Source organism: Mugil cephalus, chromosome 3 (assembly GCF_022458985.1).
Source record: "Mugil cephalus isolate CIBA_MC_2020 chromosome 3, CIBA_Mcephalus_1.1, whole genome shotgun sequence".
NCBI classification, from domain to species: Eukaryota; Metazoa; Chordata; class Actinopteri; order Mugiliformes; family Mugilidae; genus Mugil; species Mugil cephalus.
The window spans coordinates 13,251,393-13,270,888 of record NC_061772.1 but is presented as its reverse complement, the minus strand read 5'-3'; the positions used below and the strand labels follow the sequence as shown (position 1 = coordinate 13,270,888).

At 43.1% G+C, this 19,496-nt stretch overlaps 1 protein-coding gene across 6 annotated transcripts in view; it reads left to right on the top strand.

Moving 5' to 3' along the window:
- The window catches only part of myo5aa (myosin VAa), a 48,838-nt gene extending 30,082 nt beyond the window's left edge, over positions 1 to 18,756 (top strand). For 3 of the 6 annotated variants that reach the window (XM_047580039.1, XM_047580038.1, XM_047580037.1), the window contains 20 exons: positions 265 to 513; positions 1,252 to 1,345; positions 1,473 to 1,621; positions 2,331 to 2,444; positions 2,635 to 2,769; positions 2,862 to 2,918; positions 3,014 to 3,241; positions 3,796 to 3,804; positions 5,871 to 5,971; positions 8,427 to 8,625; positions 9,427 to 9,492; positions 9,926 to 10,019; positions 10,126 to 10,275; positions 10,590 to 10,744; positions 12,936 to 13,025; positions 13,144 to 13,294; positions 13,375 to 13,657; positions 13,744 to 13,918; positions 14,642 to 14,722; positions 14,915 to 18,756. In XM_047580039.1, the coding sequence (XP_047435995.1) occupies positions 265 to 513; positions 1,252 to 1,345; positions 1,473 to 1,621; positions 2,331 to 2,444; positions 2,635 to 2,769; positions 2,862 to 2,918; positions 3,014 to 3,241; positions 3,796 to 3,804; positions 5,871 to 5,971; positions 8,427 to 8,625; positions 9,427 to 9,492; positions 9,926 to 10,019; positions 10,126 to 10,275; positions 10,590 to 10,744; positions 12,936 to 13,025; positions 13,144 to 13,294; positions 13,375 to 13,657; positions 13,744 to 13,918; positions 14,642 to 14,722; positions 14,915 to 15,067 (2,733 nt within the window). In that variant the 3' untranslated portion in view covers positions 15,068 to 18,756. The remainder of the gene's footprint in view (positions 1 to 264; positions 514 to 1,251; positions 1,346 to 1,472; positions 1,622 to 2,330; positions 2,445 to 2,634; positions 2,770 to 2,861; positions 2,919 to 3,013; positions 3,242 to 3,795; positions 3,805 to 5,870; positions 5,972 to 8,426; positions 8,626 to 9,426; positions 9,493 to 9,925; positions 10,020 to 10,125; positions 10,276 to 10,589; positions 10,745 to 12,935; positions 13,026 to 13,143; positions 13,295 to 13,374; positions 13,658 to 13,743; positions 13,919 to 14,641; positions 14,723 to 14,914) is intronic. The other 3 variants (XM_047580043.1, XM_047580042.1, XM_047580040.1) reach the window with 2 other exon arrangements.
- Positions 18,757 to 19,496: the final 740 nt, after the last annotated feature.

Below are 19,496 nucleotides of genomic sequence, written 5' to 3'. Positions count from 1 at the left end.
CTTTCAATATTGTTGAATATTCATAAATGTTGCATAGACCTAGACTATACAAGACACAGGGATCTTATAACCACGTATTTTCAAGCGTGATCATATAACATTTTCCAGAATTGCGTTATTTTATCACATTTCCAAAAAAAAAACGTGTGTGATCCACGTTGTAGTTGGTTCTTCATATATACATGCACTACATGTCGTCATAATTTATATATTTAATTACTATAATTGGGGAATTTTGTTTCATCTTCTGTAATTTACCTCCAGAATAAGGAAAACCGGTCCATCAACGAGAAGCTCGCTGGCCTGGAGAACTCCTACACGGTGGAGAGCGAGAAGCTACGCGGCGAGCTGAGCCGGCTGCGTGGCGTGGAGGAGGACGCCAAGAGCAAGGGCAGCCAGGTGATGTCCCTGCTGGAGGAGCTGGAGAGGCTGAGGAAGGAGCTGAGCGCCACGCAGCAGGAGAAGAAGACCATCGAAGACTGGGCACAGAAGTACAGAGACGAAATGGAGAAAGTAAGGCGTCATCATCCATCTCCATGAGTACAGATACACAGTAGCTTTCTGAGATCCTGTCTCCCTTTCCTGTCCTCTTCCTGGATTTTAGCAAATTTAAACATTTGCTATGTGGACTTTCCTTTTCCTCCCCACCATCCCTCTGAGACCGTAGCAAATCCTGTTGTTAGTTCAAAACAAACATCAGTAGAAAAGGATCCTAATAGGTAGAATCTCCCGTATATTTATCATAAAACTATGTATATTTCTTTTTTTTACCTGAATGTTTATATTGGCACAAGAGGAAAATCAGATTTCCCCCTAATTTAGGAGCCAGAGAGAAGCAGGGGGAAAAGTGCACATGGTGGGCTCAGGGGGCAGAGTTGCCCCGGGGCAGGTGAGCACAGGAGAGTAGTGTGTGAGAGGTAGCCTCTGTGTGTGAGCTCTGTGGTTTTGTGTAGTTTGTTAATTGATCCCCTTCATTTTCTAATCTCTGCCTACAAAAAAAGACAGAGCCTCAAAGAGATTACTCTCCTGTAATTAAAATGACTATTGTAGTCTAACCCACTGAGGGATTTTCTTTTTCTTGACTTCCCCCAACATGGAGGTCAGAGTTAAAACCTATAGGAACCGTGCTCTTTTAATTTTTAGGTTTATGACTGTTTGGTGTTAGGTGATAGATGTTGGACACATTTAGTCCTCTAGAAGTAGTCTAAGCTGTCTAAGGATGTGATACAAACATGGTTATTCTGTGTTCAGATGGTCTCGGAGCTGAAGGATCAGAACGGGACGCTGAAGAAAGACAAGGACGACTTGAACAGGTTGATTCAGGAACAGAGTCAGCAGATGACAGGTACACGTCACCACAAACAAACACAACTTCCACCCAGTCACACAGACACATTTGTTCTAATAATCAATTCATTACGTTTTTTTTTGTTTTGTTTTTTTTTAAACTCCGTCACGTTTTGTGCCACCAGAGAAAATGGCTCGTGTGATAGTGGAGGAGACTCAGCAGCTGGAGACAGATTTGAACGAGGAGCGTTCTCGCTACCAGAATCTCCTGACAGAACACCTTCGCCTCGAGGAGAAATACGACGACCTGAAGGAGGCCATGGCTCTTTCCTCGGTGAGGGACCCTCGCACCGTTACATGCGCTACAGGCCAAAAACGTTTGGAACCAACTTCAAGTTTCTGTTCACAATGACTTTCTTAAAAAAACAGCATGAGTTCTGTGTATTTTGGAATGTATTTACGGCATGATCAGACTTTGCTTTTATTGATGTGAACCATTTTCCTCAGTTTACCTTTAGGTGTACATTGATGTTACCAGAACATTTCTGAATAAGCTGAATAAATGTAAGCAAAATAAAAGAAGAGCTTAGTTTTAGGGTCGAGTAAGAAAAAGAAATCAGTTTTCATTATTCACTTTAACTCTTTTGTCTCCATACAAGTGTCTCTTGTGGAAGGAGGAGGTTAATTTGAAGAAAGCAAAGTCTGAGCAAGAAAAACTCAAATACCTGATAATTATAGTAAAATGTCTTCTGATAAGTTACTCTTTATATAATAATCATGTTTATTTTGCTGCAAAGTTATACCAATGAAACTGATCTTTTATGTACAAAATTGATTTTGCTTCCAAACGTTTGGCCTGTGGTGTACATACATGTGTAGAATCAGACACAATTTATACTTATTTTTTTTTTGGTACTTTAACATCAACAGTCTTGTATCCTTAAAACAAGACCGTACTCAGTGCCACAGCTGGGTCAAATTGTTGTAAGTGTGATGGTACATCAGAGAGAGCTTGTGTCAATAGTTTCTCTTCCCGTCTGTAGAACGTCTCCAAGCCCGGCCACAGGAGAACAGATTCCACCCACAGCAGCAACGAATCCGAGTACACCTACAACTCAGAGTACGCAGAATTGGAGGAAGGTTCCAGAGCCGCAGAAGTAAGAGAAACTGGAGGAGACACGTTTTCATATTTAAAACAGTTAAAACACGATTAGAAGTCAAAGTAGCGGTTACAATATACCTTACACATGCATAATATTAGTTGCATTCCAATCATATTTTTTTATTATCGTTATTGTCAGTTTTAAGTTATTGTTATGGAGCTCATACCGTGTTCTTACATGTCAGGATGTGACACGAGGAATGGACACTTCGCTGACTCTCAAGCTGCAGAAACGTCTCACAGAACTGGAGCAAGAAAAGCAGTCGCTGCGCAACGAGCTGGAAAACAAAGAGGAGCAGTTCCAGCGGGCTAGAGCCAGGGTACTGTCACCCAGCCTCACCCACATATACACACCACTTTGTTAGCAGATTATACATGCAGTGTCGACACCGTGTTTTCTTTTGTGTTTCAGGACGATGCCGAGTTTAAAAAGGCTCGTGGAGCAGAGCTGGAGTACGAGTCCCTCAAGGTAAGCGGCTGGAGGACGAGAGCAGGAACAACGGGGAGCCGCATTCGCCCCTTTGTTATTATCTTCCTCCAACACTGAGCCCTTTCATCTCTCAGCGCCAGGAGCTGGAGTCCGAGAACAAGAAGCTGAAACACGACCTGGCAGAGATGAGGAAAAGTCTACTGGGAGACGCGGCCACAGGTGCCGGGGCCCCGGGCTCGCCGGCCTACAAGGTGCTCCTAGACCAGCTCAACGCCTCCTGTGAAGAGCTGGACGTCCGCAAGGAGGAAGTGCTGATCCTGCGCTCGCAGCTGGTCAGCCAGAAGGAGGCCATGCACCACAAGGTACAGACAACGTTTCGTCTCCTCAGTTTTATCCCGACCGAGTAAGACAGGAAGTGTTCACACGTTCTGCAGCGTTCAGGCTCGTTGGTCACGTGACGCCCCTGTTGTTTATGCCGGTGGCTCATAACAGTGAAGTTAAATGCTTGAATCCACCTTCTTACATTTATGTGTTTTCACCCCGTCTGTTTCTCTGTCTGCAAGCAAGTTTTTCCAACAGATTAACAAAGGAATCTTTCCTGGCCTTAAGAGATTCTGATCTCAAATGTAATTTCTAATATTTGTATCTAGTGCTGTGATTTTGTAGCCCAGGAAAATCCCATAAATCTGAAACAGCCCAGTAAGCCTCACTCATTTGTGTATAAAAATACAAACATGGGACTAAACATAATTTAACTGAGCTACTTTCTGAACTGAATTACTACAGTTTTGGTCTAAAAATCAAACCCACATCCGATCATTGCTCACGGTTCATGTTGCTGATGGTTTCACTGTCCCAGCGTTGTGTCTAACTCTCCCGTCTCCACCTTCTCTCCTCCATTCATGCTTTCCCACAGGATGAGAAGGTACAGTTGAAAAATTGCGTCATGCATGAGCGTTTTTTTTCACTTTTACACGGTCTGTGTGTGAAACGCCCTGAGGAAAGAAATTGAACCCGGGCACTGTCATCCTAGTGAACAACACACCAAGAGAAGGTGTCTATTTGAAAGGTAGTGCAAGAGTTAGCGTCACTGCTTGGAAGAATGGAAAAATAACTAAATGCATGTCACCGTAGCTGTATCTCTGTAACTGACGCTGACCCTCGGCGTGTTGCCTAATAATTAGAGAGGCTTTTCCTTTCAGTCCTGTCAGAGGGTGATTTTCATATTAGAGACAGTGCTTTGAATGGAAGAAAAATAAAGAAACTCCTGTTCTTTAAAAAAAAATATGACAACAAAGAAATCACTAATTTGACTTTCACTTCCAAAGCATTAAAAAATAAAATCTGAATCAAAACCATAACCAATAAAGCTAATCAGATAGAAAACACTTACTCCCAGAGCCTTTACATTCAGACCTCGTCTAGGATGTAGTTTTATTGTCTGTCTAGTCCTTCGTCTGTGTAAATGTATTTATTTATAGATCGTCTTGTTTCACTGAACGTAACCAATCATTCTGTGGTTCATTTAACTTCAGCGTTTGCGCATCCGTTCCTGTAAATACGGCCTTCAGTGGACGGATGTCGCCACAAATTAAAAGCTGAAATTGTGGCTTATGTGTAAAGTGATTGTGTGAATGGTGATGTTCGTAAAACGATCACTAAAATGCTCCTAAAGTGCCCAGTTCATCCTCTACAACTTGGCTATTACAATGTTTCGATCTCCTGCTCTCCTTTACCACATTTCCTGTTCTACTAAAGCCGAGACGCCCCAATAATAAATGTAATAGTGTATTTTACTGCAGTTTTTATAGATGTACAGATATCCTGGTTCTCAGAGTTCGGCCATGTGAAAGCAAAAAACATCTTTGTGTTCATGTAAGCCGTCACATGTGCCACGATGAACGCCTTTGGCCATAAATGGCCTTTATTTCTTGTATCCTATCAGCTGATGCTCAGCCCTCAGCTCCGTTTCGCTCATACAAACTCTTCTTGTATTGACGAAGCTGCTAGCATGGCTGCTTGTATCAGTGGTTCCCAACCTGGGGTCTGGAGATCACAGGGGATGCGCCAAAACCTGTCTGATCTGAGCTCACCACCAGTGTTCACCTGTTTTGCCGGTCATCAGTTTTTAACCAGTATTGTGTGTGTCTCCCTACATGTTCGATGCAGGTCTTAAAGTATCCTGCCACCACAACTGATCTCCAGCGTGTGGCGTTTGATTGCAATTTGAAAAAAAAAAGATTTAGTCAATTGAGTTCATCTAACAATTTAATGAAAGTAAAGCAGCTTTCCCTCTCCAAACTGTCATCACTAGCCCATCAGAAGTAGGGTGGGGGTTGAGGGGCTGAGTTGTCAAGCTCAGAAAGTGCTGCTTCCAAAATAAACATATCTGCTGCACATATTATAATGTGAGGGTGACTATATACCAGACTTATTTTTCCTCCTCCGAGTTGACCTGTAACGCTATGATGTCAGAAGTCTGGGTTGGAATATAGAGTTTTTGAGTTTGTGAAGTCACTGTTGAGAATGTGTCCTAACTGCAAACAAAGGACATAAAAATAGTAAAAATAATATTAAATGTTACGATGTAATTTTCCAAATTAGAGGTGGAATGTGATCTTTTTGTAAATTGAAACCGAATCAAATGGTTAAATTGCTAATCGTGTAATTCCTCTAATTAATTAATTGATTAATTAGCTTGAAAAATTCAGACTCAGGGTTTTTTTTTTTTTTTTTACTTTAAGTAAATGAATATGTGTCATGTATAGATTGAACTGCATAATACTCCAGAAGGTCCGATGGTGCGTCTGTTTGTGTACAGGGTGGAGGGTCCTTGCTTCTCTTAGATACAAGTAGGGGGGGCTCCACGGTCATAAGGGTTGGGAACCACTGGCTTATATGATGGTTTCTGGTGCAGACTCTCTTTGTCTCATGCGTCCTCTTTTTCCTTGTCTCAACCTCTGCCATCTTCTTCTCTCACGTCATCCGTAGGAGACCATGACGGAGCCTTCGGTTTACGCTGACGATGTGAACAAACTGAAGGATGCGGATGAACTGAAGCAAGCTTACATCGGAGTCAAAGACACCAACAGGTACTTCTGGTCGTCCTCCTCGCCTCCGTGTCGTCTTTACTTCACTCTCCAAACCCCGTCTTCATATGTTGCCAGTTACCTGTTAAATGCGCGTGTACGTGCGAGCGGGGCGCGCATGTTTGTGAACACCTGTCTGTCCTGTCAGATCTCCCAGGTTCATGCGTCAGCCGCTGGAAGTCAGTGATCTCCTGAGTAGGCTGAGGTAACCCATGAGAAGTGGCCCATGCATCATGGTGCAGAGCATGCATGGCCACGCTGACGCTGAGCAGAGTTAAAAAAAAAAAACAACATACAAATGATTGATGTTACCGAGGCTGATTTCACCCTGATGAAATCTAGAGTGCGTTGACCTTTTCTGCCCTAAACGCATGACCAATTACATAACAGCTCCAGCTTCAGTTCAGACCCGACGAAACAAGGATGTGCTCTGTTTTTAACAGCACTCGCTCATAGATCATGTGACTTTTGAGTCCAGTTAAAGGTTCTTTCAGCAGCTTCTGCAGCTCTGGTCTCATCGTGGAAATAATCTCCATATTTACGGTGCGGTAGTTAGAACGGGTACCGCGTGCCACCGAAACGATTCCACTGCAGAGACTCGTGCACTGACTGTAGTTTAGACGCTGCTGCAGATGAACTCCTGTCTCAGCTTTATGGAATGAGTTCTGCATGTTAAACCTGCATGAAATGACCCACGTGTTTTTTTTGTTAAAGCAGACATGCATGGCACACATGTTCACGCATACTTAACAATTTCACACGATAGTTTATGTGACTTTTTATTGTAGAAGTTGTACTTTGCATCACTTCATTTTTCCCCCAAACTGCCCCATTAGTTTGTTGTTCTTCATACCAACACCAACTTTATAGATCTCAGTTGGAGCTCATTCAAATACAACTAATCTAAATACACAGCGTTGCCGTCTACACATACAAAAGACATTTCAGTGTTTTGTTTCAGTGCCACGTTCTCCTCCACACGTTTTTTGTTTACATGTTTTTAAAAATCTTTTCCTCATGCATGCACGCAGCCACCTCATTTTCTTGTTTACGTCCTCCCGCACACCTCTGGCCCGCCCATTTTTGTCATTGTGTCGTGTCATGTTCCTTTGTGTTGTGTGTCGGTCAGATCCGCCGCTCCAGACCTCCATAAGCTGAATGAGGACGGAGAGCTGTGGCTGGTTAATCAGGGCTTAAAGGAGACCATCAGGTTTTTGTAACAAAGCGTGACTTTTGAGCATGTTTGCCTCCTCACAGGACAGGATGGATGGAGGGGGGTGGGCTGCTGTTCTTCTTCACTCACATCGTCTCTCCGCCACATTTATATCTCTCTAAATCCTCTTTCTACTCACGTGAGAGTGTGTGGGTTTGTTTTTCTCCTGCTGTGTCTCCTCATACACTCTCACACTGAACCTTAATGGGTTGAATACTACAACAAATAGTCCAGTTCCTACATGCGTTGCATTATATATTTAGTCAAAGGTTTAGTTTAGTTAGTTACTAACCTTCTATTAATCTATAATGACAGCTCGTTATGTTTTACGCAGACTCAAATAGTGTTTGCTTGTGATCGGAGACAGTCTGGATTTATTTATTTTTTATCTCACTATTTATGTTTCATCACCCGCTGCTTTTTTTTCTGACGTAGTACAAAGACAGCGCCTGAAAGAATTGTTCACAAACACTATTTGACTCTGATCTGATGCTTTTCTGTGTTTCTTTGATAATGTTTTACTTGAAATTACACCCGGAGAAAAGAGCTAATTAGACAACAAGGTTGTCTAATAGGTTCCCTGTGGAGTTTGAGACGTCTGGTGGGGTTAGGGCGAGTTGTTGGTTTTGTTCGTGCACGTTTTTTGTACTGCAGCAACGCGATTCACAGGGATAACAAAGGTTGTCACACTTTCCACTGATCGATAGGAGGCTCCATACAAAAGACGTGAACAACAGAGAGTAGATGTCAGATTGGCTTTATATGCTAAAAGTAAACACACTGTATGTTAGTTTGTTTGTTTCCATGAAAGCTCCACAGGGTCCCTTTTCATATAAAGTAGTCTTGCTGCATCTCTTGATAATAAGACCAAATACTGCATGTTTGTCAGCTGTTTGCCAAATGGAAACCGAACCCCTGCCAGCTCCTTCTTCTCTGGCTACTGACTTGGCTCGCTCAGAGAAGACTGAATCTTTAAGGAGAGAATGAATGTTGTTCAGAGAGGCTGCACAGCATGCTCCTGCTGCCACCACAACTTCTCTCCACACTGGGAGTCTCACTGTATCTCTCTCACCCGCACTCACTCTTCCTTTCTCCATGTAGTCCTGTTAATACAGGAGTGTTTAAGTAACACTTTGTATGCAAACATACTCAAGCTACCCTCTTCCCCTTTTTTGTTTCTTTTCTTCCACATTCTCCTCCGTTCTCCTTCCTCCTTCGGCCTCACCTCCGTCCCTTCCTCCTCAGATTGCTGGAGCACCAGCTGCAGACTCAGCGGAGGACCTACGACAACGAGGTGGAGGTGCTGCGCGGCGAGCTGCAGAACGTGAAGGAGGAGAACAACCGTCAGCAGCAGCTCTTGGCCCAGAACCTGCAGCTGCCCCCGGAGGCCCGCATCGAAGCCAGTCTGCAACACGAGATCACCCGGCTCACCAACGAGAACCTGGTACACCGCAGCGAACACCTTCACTCACAGAGTCGTGCAGGCTGAGGAAAAGCAGTAGTAACTTCAAGTTAATTTTATGTGAAGTGCACAAAGAGTCTTGGCACACTTTCCAGCTGGTTGATGCAGCTACAGTTGCTGGAATTAACAACAGCAACAAGAATTGAGGTGACTGGTTATCGAGATAAGAACCAGTTGAAGGTCACAAATTAATCCACATCCGTTCCATCTAATTCTTCTCCAGGAAGCTCAGTTTTTACATTACTAATTTCACTAGCATTGTTCCTTAGACAGAGGTCTTCAACTTTTTTTCAGGACCCCCAAACTGATGGAGAGATTAAGTAGGGGCCCCCATTTTTCATTCAATATTAGCTACCCCTTATCCCTTTACTAAAATATGAAAGAAATTTAAATTTGTTGAGGAAAATGGAAAAAAAAAAGTATAAAAATATCTAATCAACCAAACAAATTGCGACCCCCCTGCAATACCTCCGCAGACCCTCTAGGGGTCGCAGAGCCCCTGTTGAAGACCTATGTCATAGGATAGTATCTCATCATCTCCTATTGTGAGATTAAGACCCACGTCACAGCGGTCCAGCATACCGCCGCTCCTCGTACTGAGCTGTTTAAGTTATTATGTCCCTGCATTACACATCTAAGATAAGGAGGCAGGTTTTGTCACTGAAATAATTTGTGGTTTGATTCCCGCTTCGACCACCCACAAAAATAAAACTGAAACGGCCACGATAACACTGCGTCACGCTCGCTCACTCATTCATTTGTGTGAACGGTGTCACCTGACAGGAACTCATGGCCGACGACCCCACAGCGTCCCGAGAGGCTCGAGTCACCATTTTACGACGGATGGTTGTATGTAGAGACAGTGTGTGTGCCTGCATGTTTACGCGTGTGTTTGCATGTGCGTATGAGATGAACTAACTGAAGTTGTGTGTTCTGAATGATGCAGCACCGAGCGTCGCTTTAACTCCCCACAGCAGTGTCTTCTAACTTAAAGCAGAGCAGCTCTGCGCCTTTTTCTCTTTTCTAACAGTCGTCAAGTCCTGCAGCCTTATACGTCAGAGAAAACAATCAGCACAGCAGCATTAATGTCAATTTAAAAGCTTTCTTCTTCTGTCTTTGTTTGTTTAAACATCTGTGTCCTTTGTCTTCTGGTCTGTTTGAGCCGTTGATGCAAATCCACTGATTTATTGTTGAATTACTGCCTTTTACCACTAGAGGGAGACAGTGTGAAGCAGTTGAGGCTTTCAGTTTGTCCTCACCAGTCCCTCGCTGTCTGTTACAGGATCTTATGGAGCAGCTGGAGAAGCAGGACAGAACCATCCGCAAGCTCAAGAAGCAGCTGAAGGTTTACTCCAAGAGGATCGGAGAGATGGGAGGTACGAGAGAAATCATCCGTCAGCTGAAGCTCGTGAATGTGTGTGGACGCGCTCGTTTTGGTGATGCAGAATGTTTTCTGACTGTCACATGAAACGTGTCTCCCAGCGGGTCAAGCCGAAGGCCAGACGTCTCCAGGACAGATGGTGGACGAGCCCATCCATCCCGTCAACATCCCTCGCAGAGAGAAGGACTTCCAAGGAATGCTGGAGTACAAGAAGGAGGATGAACTGAAGCTGGTTAAGAACCTCATCCTGGGTGAGAACTATTGATATGAAGCAAAGAATTACGGTTTCATAAAAAAACTTTTATTGTCTCACTATTGCTGCAGTTTGAGAAATGACTCCAGGGACAAATAAACCGTGCCCAAACTGTTAACCAGATGTTACCAGAAATATTTTAAATGAAACACACACATTTGCTCAGCATGAAACATCATATTTACCCACTAAAAGCCCAGATCTTCCAGTTTTCCACCATCGAATGAACACAGCATACATTTGCTGGTGTGTTGAAACGATACCAGGTGATCCAGCATTCTCCATGAACTCTTTCTTCTTCTGTCTGTGCAGAGCTGAAGCCTCGTGGTGTAGCCGTGAATCTGATCCCAGGTCTACCGGCCTACATCCTGTTCATGTGTCTGAGACACGCAGACTATGTCAACGATGACCAGAAGGTCCGCACTCTGCTCACATCAACCATCAACAGCATTAAGAAGATCTTAAAGGTATGGATACTGAAGAGAGAACAGAAAGTCATAATCCTTGGATGAGTTTTGGCTTTGAATAGAAATTATTACATGTTCCTCAACAAATGTTGAGTGGATATTATCGTCTTTACGTGGCCAGATGCCCCATGTGACAAAAGGATGAAACATTGGCTCTACCTGCCCACAGGGAGGGCACTGGAGATGAGAGCTGGAAGTGTAGTCTGTTTGTGTAGCTCACGTAATAGTCATGCAAGACTGAAAGGTTTGAAGTTTAGAGTATGTTGTAATTACAGTAGATAGATCACAGTACATCAGCACACAAAGTGGCAAATGAAACATTCATCTCTTATAGTGTTAACAAAGACAGAGCTTGTCATGCGATTGACTGACGTCCTACAGCTAAGAACCATAACTACACATTCCTAACTGAACCACACACACCGTGTCACAGGTAAATAGGAAAAGGTCCCATTCTTTGGCATCAAACAACCTAGACAGCGTCTCCTCGTACGTCACTCTATGGCGCTCATGTCCAGTAAATCATCAGAGGGGTCCAGTTATTACCTCAACAGAGACATGATCTTTGTGGTTAATAACACAGGCAGAAAGACAAACAGCAAACCATTTTGAATTAATCATCAACTAGTAACTTCACGTCCACAGTAATGGTGCGATGAATCATACTTTATCGAAGCCACGTAAGTCACATTTTTTCCGTTCTATGTGTTGCAAGTTATTTCTCTTGTGTTAATGGTGCGCTCAGTTTTCGCTTTAAGACATTAGACTTTTTACCAAAATGAGGATTTTTGGGTAAAATTCTCAAGAAGTAATGTTATATGTCTCATCTTAGTTGAAGAGACAGTTTTCTAGCAACTATTGTTATCATTGTTGCTATGTGGTTGATTTCCATAAATGTCATATTGAAACTGCTTTTTTAGGTTTATTTTTTATTTTTTTACACATCATAGCCAACATATGTCGAATAGGCAAAGACTCAAACCTTAATCTTTTAAACTGATAAAAATGTTTTTATAAATTTGCATATATTGAAGTTCTCAAGTCAAAGTCAAAAATAATATCAACATTTCTAGATGCTCCCCAGTGACGTGGTTCAGGCCAGTATCAGGCCTGTGGCCTAAGAGGCTCTAGTCTGGTCTATGTGTGGCCCGGCTGGTCCAAGTCACCACTAATGACTGGCTCTGGCCATCATGCCTGTTAATGTGAATGGGTTTACTCTGTGCAACATCTTTTCAGCTGCGTCCTATGAAGTCCCCAGTATGGTGGTCTTCGGCTCCTTTTTTATTGGGACTATCAACAGGTGTTGGATTATACCCACCCCCCTTTATTCATCCAGACAGACTAACAGACACGGATGCACACAGGCTTACACAGACCATGATAGCTCCATGTACCATCATAAGTATCACAAACACAATCAGCATGTTACATTCACACAATGATGTGTGAAAAAGCCAAGGTTAACCTCACCTACTTTCACACTGGTCATTTATTGTCCCCTCCACATAGAAAGTCATGTCTTTAATCTTTGCTCTCCTGTTTACTCAGGTTCTTCAACATATTTCTATTAATATTTCTCCCCTGTTCATAATTTTTACTGGATCTCTAACATATATAGTATTTATTTGTCTGGGTCCTGAAGAAAACAATCAGATCAACATGTGTAGTAAGTGGGACGTGTCAAATGCTGCTGCGTAACTTTCTGTTATAGCCCTAAATCATAGTGCATGATAGTAAGAAGGTAGTAGTAAATGACAGACTTGTATATTATCATCTTGTTCCTTTTATCTTGGTCTTGCCTTATTGAGTCTTCATCATTTGCTAACACAACACGCTTCCCCTGTGAGAGCCATCGCCCCCAAGAGGTCGGCCACTTACCCAGGCTGACACAGTAACCTCCAGACGACCTTTCATCTTTGCCAAATCTAAACTGTGTGAACTCCGTCATGGCACAAATGATGAGAAAGGAACGGGACTGTGTGCTGAGTTTAGGAAACCCTACATGTACAAGCCTGCTTTGTGCACTGACATTTATACCGCTGTGTGACATATTGTAGGAAAGTAGCAACGAGTTGTGTGTGCACACATAAATAATACATGACATGATATTCTCTGTAATAGTTTGGCTTTTTTTTCCAGATACTGGTGACCAGTTAAGATGCCATTTATTTGTTATATTGTTTCATTGCAGAAACGAGGAGATGACTTTGAGACGGTCTCTTTCTGGCTGGCTAACACATGCCGCTTCCTGCACTGTCTGAAACAATACAGCGGAGACGAGGTGAAACCAGGAGACCAACACATACAGCGACTTTGTTGTCTTGATTTTTGATTGTGTTACTGTCATTGCGTCTGAAATTAAAAATCGATTTGAATTCTGTCGTGTCTTTGTGTGTCAGGCCTTCATGAAGCACAACACGCAGAGGCAGAATGAGCACTCGCTGTCCAACTTCGACCTGGCAGAATACAGACAGGTGATCAGTGACCTGGCCATCCAGATCTACCAGCAGCTCATCAAATGCATGGAGAACATCCTCCAGCCCATGATAGGTTTGTGTGTGTGCATGTCTGAGTTCAGTGTTGTGTGTAATTGTCTTGATACAGTAGCTAAAGATGTGCGCTCTCTGCAGTCTCTGGCATGTTGGAGCACGAGACCATCCAGGGTGTGTCGGGGGTGAAGCCCACGGGTCTCCGTAAGCGGACGTCCAGCATCGCCGACGAGGGCACCTACACCCTTGACTCCATCCTGCGGCAGCTCAGCGCCTTCCACTCCACCATGTGTCAGCACGGCACCGACCCGGAGCTCATCAAGCAGGTGGTGAAGCAGCAGTTCTACATCATCGGAGCCGTCACCCTCAACAACCTGCTGCTACGCAAGGACATGTGCTCCTGGAGCAAAGGCATGCAGATCAGGTAGGAGCTCCGGGACACACAGCACTGCTCATTGTGCTCGATTTCCTCTTGGGAACACCTGACTCGTGATGCGCGTGTGTGTGCAGGTACAACGTGAGCCAGCTGGAGGAGTGGCTCAGAGACAAAGGTCTGATGACCTGCGGAGCCAAAGAGACTCTGGAGCCTCTGATCCAGGCCGCTCAGCTGCTGCAGGTGAAGAAAAAGACAGACGAGGACGCTGAGGCCATCTGCTCCATGTGCCAGGCCCTCACCACTGCTCAGGTAAACGCATTTGCATGTACATAATTATCATGGTTTTGCATCCAGTATTAAGCAATTCAAATAAAACACAGATTCAAATATGCATTTTTTTTTTTTTTTTTTACATTTCAAACATGTGCAACAGTAGGGTGGCCGTGCAGCTGCCTTAAACATAGACACACCTGACATAAACAAACCTAACTGGTGTGTATATATAATTGACGGTTAAAGAAAATAATTGACAGACTGAAGTTGTAACTTTAACCGTAGCTAAATGTAGGGACAGTTCACCTGGGGACTGAAGAGGCCAGTTGAGGATAACCTGATATATGCGGCCTCGTGATTGGCTCAGCAGTCATAGGGGCAGAGCCTACGGTGTATAGGAGGCTTAGTGTGGCGCTCTGTGTGAACTGTGTGCTGTTGAGAAAGCTCCTGTATTGCTGAATGAGGGAGTGGTGACTGAAAGACAACGTCTTATGCCTCCATTTATCCCTTTACTAAAATATGATGGATTCATGTTAATGTGTTTTTAAAGAAATTTAAAATTGGGGGGAAAATTAAAAAAAATATATATATATGTAAAATGTCAACCAAATATTTTGCAACCCTGCCCCGCAGTACCTCCGCGGATCCCCTAGGGGTCGCTGACCTCCTGTTGAAGAGCTATGTATTATTATGATTCCTTCTCAAAATCCAGCACTACTGCTACCAGCTAAAAACATTTCTGTGTCTTGTCTCCTTCAGATTGTGAAGGTCCTGAACCTCTACACTCCGGTCAACGAGTTTGAGGAGAGAGTGTCGGTTGCATTCATACGAACCATACAGGTAATTTATTTACTTAGACATATCGAAGCCTCTAGAGATCTGAACAAAAACCTTCCTGGTGTAAAAAAACACTGCTGCAGTGCAACACTCTTACAGTAGTTTCGTCCTATATTTTTCCATATATATGGATTCCATATATTTTCCTATATTTTTTGTGGATGACAATGACATTTTTTTTCTGTCTCCTATCAGACCCGCTTGCGAGACCGTTGTGAGAGTCCCCAGTTGCTGATGGACACAAAGATGATCTATCCAGTCACCTTCCCGTTTAATCCTTCCTCACTCGCCCTGGAAACCATCCAGATCCCCAGCTCTCTCAACTTGGGGTTCCTCACCAGAGTCTAAACCGAGCCCACGGGACGTCTCTGAGCCCTGCTGCGATTTTGTCTTAGTGGCTACAGCTGGAATTGCAAGTCACGTGACACTCACTGGCCCACAGTAGAAATAAGTACATATCCGGAGCCTCACTCCAAAACCGACACAATTTAAACAAATCATGTCCAACACAAATCATTGAAAAATGTTCACCAATATGTTTGTTATGAAATACGACACACACACACACACACACACACACACACACACACTCAAGACATGCAGGATTAAAACACATGCTGAGCGTCACATCTGTACAGTTACTTTCATCCACATGCACGACTCGACCCATGTGCACCTCCTCTCTTTCACACACCCGCCAGCATCCATCCGCCGCTTGTATAAATGCGCAACTCTTAGAGAAGCCACAGGACCAGGTGCAGTACACGTGCTCCCTGGGTCGACACCTGGGTCTGTCCCCCCGCTGGCCACGACCCTGATCAGCCCCCCTCTCCCCCCCTCCCTGTGCCTGTGGTTCTAGTCATGGTTAAGGTAGTTGTTGTTATCGTCTTCTTCTCCAGTGAGAATGTACGCACAGATACACAAGAGCAGGCCTGAAGGGTGACACCTCACAGCGAGGATTGATACGTCGGGTGAGTCCTAGTACGAAGACGGTCGAGTGTTGCAAACGTTAGCTCTCTCTCACCCAGTCTCCTGATCTGTTGCCATGTTATTCTCTAAACAGAGTCAAGCCAAGACACAACTCATCGTCTGTACTATATTATTTATACATATATAAATATATATAAATATGAATAATATATATCCTGTATTTTATTTATTGCACCTACCTGCATCTCCGCCCGCCCTTTCTCAGACTAGAAGCTTTCTTGCTGCAGGAAAAAAACAAAAAAATAAAAAACATCTCAAGTGACGGATGAAGCCACCGATTCTCCAGCAGCTTTGTAAAGACAGTTTCAGTTGCGTTTGTAGGCTCTTCATGTCAGTATCAGGTAAATCGTGTCGTTTAATGAGCGCCGGCTGTTGTGATTATTATTCGTTGAGAAGTGTCAGGTTCAGTGCATTTCTGGCAGATGAAGTGTAGCACAGGTTTCAAGTGAGAAGAGGTTTGGGGGGGGGGGTCAAACTCTGCTACAGTTTCACCGTTTACAGCTGTGACCGGAGCGTCGCAGGAGATATTTAATCATACATGAACACAGCGAACACTCACGTACCTACTCCACAGTACGCTCAGCTTTCTTTCCTCTGTACTCGTGCCCTCTAGTCGGAGCCTTGAAGAAATGTTTTATTATCATTGTGTAATTATTTATTTCAGTATTGTCATTTTCTTATATGTATCGTAAAGCCATGTATTACTGAGCAGAATGAACTGGTAAGCCGTTTCTCATGTTGGTTCAGTGGAGTTTGCCTCAAATCTGTTCAGATTTTTGCTTTTCTCCGATGTGCTCCTCTCATTTCTCCGGGCCTGTCCACCCCACGCCTTCAAGAAAGCACAACATGGGCTTATTGTTAACTAAAAACCACACTAAGTTGCATTTGACTGGGGACCTTTGGAGGTACTTGGTGTGTTTCCACCATAGGTGCCAGACTCTAAATCGCTGGAAAAGTAGGAGGGGGGGATGCTTTTTAAAAGTCCAGGAACATTTCTGATTTGTTCTCGCTCATTCTCCACAATAGTTTGTCAAATCTGTTACTTAAAGTTTAGCATTTTTGGGGCATTTTGAATCTTCTTTGCTGGTCTCTTCTCCAGCTTCGACTCTGTGACCTCATCTACAAAGCAGTAAACAGTAAATTACAATCTACAGCTGCATGACTTGAATCTCCTCTGTGCTTATTGATGCTTACTTTATGTGGCGGCCTTGTCGTTATCTGGTATTTTGCATTACCGCCACCGACTGGATTGGAGTGGAGGAGGCTCTTGTACAGTCCCTTTTGTACAAGCAGCCATTGCTTTTTCATGCAGTGAACTAATTTACCCGATCTTTGAGAGTTTATACCAAGGTGGAAACGTAAAACACATACACAAAAGTTCTGTGCACTTTAGTTGTTATACTTTATTTCATAGACTGTAGTCAACCAGTAGAGCTGCAGCTTTGTACACACGATAAAGCATGCCCCGTGCTCCTGCCCACATCTGGCCTGCATGGGTTTGGCTTCAACAGCCATTTACAGAAATGAATCTGCACGTTCCTGTTTTGTTTTTTGTTAATAAAGAGAAACCTCTATTCAGTTGAGACTTGTTGGAAGAGGTGATCAGCCCATGTTGTGCACGGACGTCCTTTGGCCTCCTTTCACCGTTGTCCTTGCTGCCTCCTGTTTAGCACTTTTGGTTTACTTGTTGTTGTGCCGTTAGTATTAACAGTCAGCCTCATTTGCCCTCACATGAACCTTATTTTGCCTTTCAAGAAGATATTTTACTATGACGGAGTAGTTTGTTCTCCCAGACTGAAATTATGATTCAGAACTAGACCCTGTAACTATTCTGATTTAATCTTTGAAGCTTAAGTCTTAACAGGTTAGTCGTTTTGTGTTGCACCTAAAAATAATTTGACATCCGTCTACTCTCATTGGGACCACATTTTATCAGTCGGCCTTCCGCTGAGTTGTTTGGATTTGTAGGAAGTGGAACGTGTGGCTTGTGTAAAGAGAACATATCCGCTAGTTGTACCAAGAACGACGGTAACCGAAGGAATTAGTCAACCATATGAATGTTTCAAAATGTCATGATTTTAGCTGCACATCGTAGACAAAGCCTTATCTGGATTACTTGCTCTCTGAATGACTTACGTACATGATCGACATTGTGACATTGATGTGTTCTGTCAGTGCAGTGTTTGTTTTCCACTGTGATTAGAAATTATTTCAGTGTGATCGTTTTTTTTGTTTGTTTTTTTTTTTATCATTATTATTATTATTATTTTGTCCAGTGTCACAGATGGGTTGCGCTGTTTATCCGTCAGCCAGAATGCACTTTTTCAACGCCGCAGAGGAGGTTTGATAAATAATAGATGGGTATGGACTGCTAAAAAGAAATCCTTCACACTTAAGCCGCGTGCATCCCTTATATTCCCGTCGCCTTTTTGACATGAGCGTAGCACGTTAAGCTTCCTCTGGCACATTCCCCTGTGACCGTTTCTGAAGCAGCAACTTTTCTTGCTGTTTTATTACCAACTCATGCAAGCCGCACGTAAGAACACACACTGAAGCGTGGTAAAGGTCAGCCTGGTTTCAGAGGAGAAAGGAAACATATTCATTCATTGATTTATGCTGAGCAGAGCTGCTGCAGCGCCTCATTCCTTCAGGCTTCTCTTCGGCTCTCAAACGGGAGAAAAAAGTCATTCCTTCACTCTGCGTTTTTGCATTAAGGAGAGAGTTGGTTGTATGATATGACGTAGACATTATAAATTACCATTGTTCTTATCAGCACTAGCATTAATTGTGCCATTTTAAAGATACAAATAAAATCTTAAAAAGAAAAAAAAAATAGAGAGAAGATCTATCATCACCCCAGCTGTTGCGGTATTGAACATGCTGAAGCCAGTACCGCATGTTTCCTCTCTGAACCCATGTGTACATTTGACGAACTGGACTGTTTGTAGTTTCTGGTAGCTGTGCTTATAGTGAATGTGTTCACCGTTAAGAAACTTGGAATAAACTGTCAAATCTGTAAAAGTAAAATAAAAGAATTCAGCACTGTCTGATTGTCTGTGGGAGATTTTTTGTTTGTTCACTTTAAATTCATTTTTATTTTTACAGTGTCGGTATCAACCAGGGGTGGGTGTTGACTTTCACGATACGATACGTATCGCAATACTTAAGTCACGATACCATACAAAATTGCAATATTATGATATTGTGATATATTGCAGTATTCTACGTAGTTCACTGAGAAATTTTAAATGCAGCTTAAAATACACATTGTATATATGTGCATCAGATGACTGTGATAATTCATTGAACAAATTGAGTCAAAAAACTATATTAATCTAAATGATCTATTTCCAATTTATTCCACTTATACGGAAAAGTGGTGGTGGAGGTGTGGAAGTCGTTCACATGACTTTTTCTGTTTCTTTTAAAATTGATATTAAGACATTCAAAATTTATATTGTATCTGAAGAAAATATATCTCAATATATTGCCATACTGATATTTTTTCCCACCCCTAGTGTCAACTGACATTGTCGTAAGACCCTGGGAGCTAGTGCTTTTAACAAGACTAACCCTCGAGCAGAACACATTTAACCATCATGTGGGATAACCTTTTTTTATATACAGCCTATGCGGGACGCTCACCTGATCGGGGTCGGCCGGGTGGAGACAGAAAAGAGGGGAAGAGAGAATCAAAAAGAAGCATATAAATCCATACGTCCATCTGGATAAAGCACACATGCAGCATATAGACAACATGGTACAGACCAGAGCACTGATGAGAGTA